The sequence below is a fragment of the Austrofundulus limnaeus genome, unplaced genomic scaffold (genome assembly GCF_001266775.1).
Source record: "Austrofundulus limnaeus strain Quisiro unplaced genomic scaffold, Austrofundulus_limnaeus-1.0 Scaffold357, whole genome shotgun sequence".
Classification (NCBI taxonomy): Eukaryota; Metazoa; Chordata; class Actinopteri; order Cyprinodontiformes; family Rivulidae; genus Austrofundulus; species Austrofundulus limnaeus.
This window is the reverse complement of record NW_013952759.1, coordinates 321,466-323,096: the sequence shown is the minus strand read 5'-3', so window position 1 is coordinate 323,096 and position 1,631 is coordinate 321,466. Positions and strand designations below refer to the sequence as shown.

General features: G+C 39.0%; 1 protein-coding gene across 1 annotated transcript in view; it reads left to right on the top strand.

Moving 5' to 3' along the window:
* hpda (4-hydroxyphenylpyruvate dioxygenase a) overlaps window positions 1-1,631 on the top strand; it is a gene marked incomplete at its 3' end in the record, with an annotated part of 5,581 nt that overhangs the window by 2,311 nt on the left and 1,639 nt on the right. Inside the window, 2 exon segments of the mRNA XM_014023111.1 lie at window positions 806-895; window positions 979-1,085. Coding sequence (XP_013878565.1) covers window positions 806-895; window positions 979-1,085 — 197 coding nt within the window.

Genomic DNA, 1,631 nt, shown 5'->3' with positions numbered 1-1,631 from the left:
GATGTAGCTCGTCTGTGCTGGGACATTCTTTTGAACAGTGGCTGCTTTGTTTCCCCGATGTATAACTGGTAACAGTCATCCTGGCACTTACTGAGATGCATCAGGACAGCATTTTAATAGGAAAAATGTGGCTGAAAAAGGGAAATAGCTAAAAAAAAAAACACCAAAAGTCCTAACTGGAATGTCCTGAAGGAGTTGAACATTTTGATACATGAATTGTTAAAATAGCACAAAAATTGCAGAACGAGATATGTGCCAAAAAACACACAAAAGAAAAAAATGATCTCAATAGTGAAAGTGTTTGTGAAACGTTCACACAGATATTGGATTATTTTTATTTTGTAACGATACACAGAACCCCAGAACTTAAAGAGTGTGGACAGGTTTGTTTTTTCTACTGACTGTATTTATTTACATGTAGGCAGATATTCCCTCTTCAGCCACAAGAGGGCGTCCATCAGCTGTTTAGATCAGTGGTTCCCAAAGTTGGGGTCGGGACCCAAAGTGGGGTCCTGAAACATCAAGGTGGGGTCCTGAAAATATTTTCGGAATTAATTATACTAAAAAATGACAACCAACAACAGTTTTTTGCGTTTGTTCTTACAAAATAATAAGATTAGTGTACTTAGAATGGACAAAAATAATGTTATATGCTCGTTCATTTATTTGACGTAAAAACAATATTTATTGTTACAACAGATGGGGGCTCAGGTCTCTGYTTCTAAAATKTTGTGGCTGAAAAGTTTGGAAACCATTGGTTTAGATCATTTGCCCCAAACTGAACCCGGCATCTCTGCCCTGACAGACAGCCAGGGAGCGAGGAGCAGYGGTGGTCAGACCGCCCTGGGTGGAGCAGGACGGCCACGGGAGGGTCAAGTATGCTGTGATTCAGACGGTACATAAAGGCTGACTCACTGGGTAAATACACACAAGAAGCTGCAGCTGAATAATGATGTTGTGTAAATGTTTTGTTCTTAGTACGGTGACACAACCCACACACTGGTTGAGTACCTGGAACCCTACAAAGGCCTCTTCCTGCCAGGCTACAAGGAGCCTCTGTTCAGGGACCCTCTGTTAGCCAAACTGTGAGTTTTACTGTCTGTGTACTTCGATAAAAGAAACATAAACACARCTACAGGGTTCTTTGCAATGCTTTTGTGCATCCACATACATGCTTAAATAATACCGTATCTGCTGTAAATAAATACAGATGTATTTATGAGTAAAAATATACTGCTTTCCAAATTTGGGGTCAACTTTCAATGTGGGTCATAATGAAACATCAAAGAAAATGGTCCTTTGATAACTTCCAGATATTTAACATTTATCTTTTTAACCACGATACAAATTAACGGACAAAAATATTTGAAGTCTGAACCGCAGGACTCAGTGTTACAGTGAGCTGCCACCAGTAATGTGCAAAAAGATTTCTGAGATTTCTCACCTCAGCCTCTCCACAGAGGTCAGACTGTCGAGTCCAAAAACTGAGTCAGGCCTCCCAATGAGTGCTAAATGATCAAAATAAATCAAATTTAGTATAGCACATTTAAAAACTTCTGTCGTAACACAAGACAAACAGCAAAATAATCAGTACTAAATATAATAGTGCATAAAATACAACCATATATATA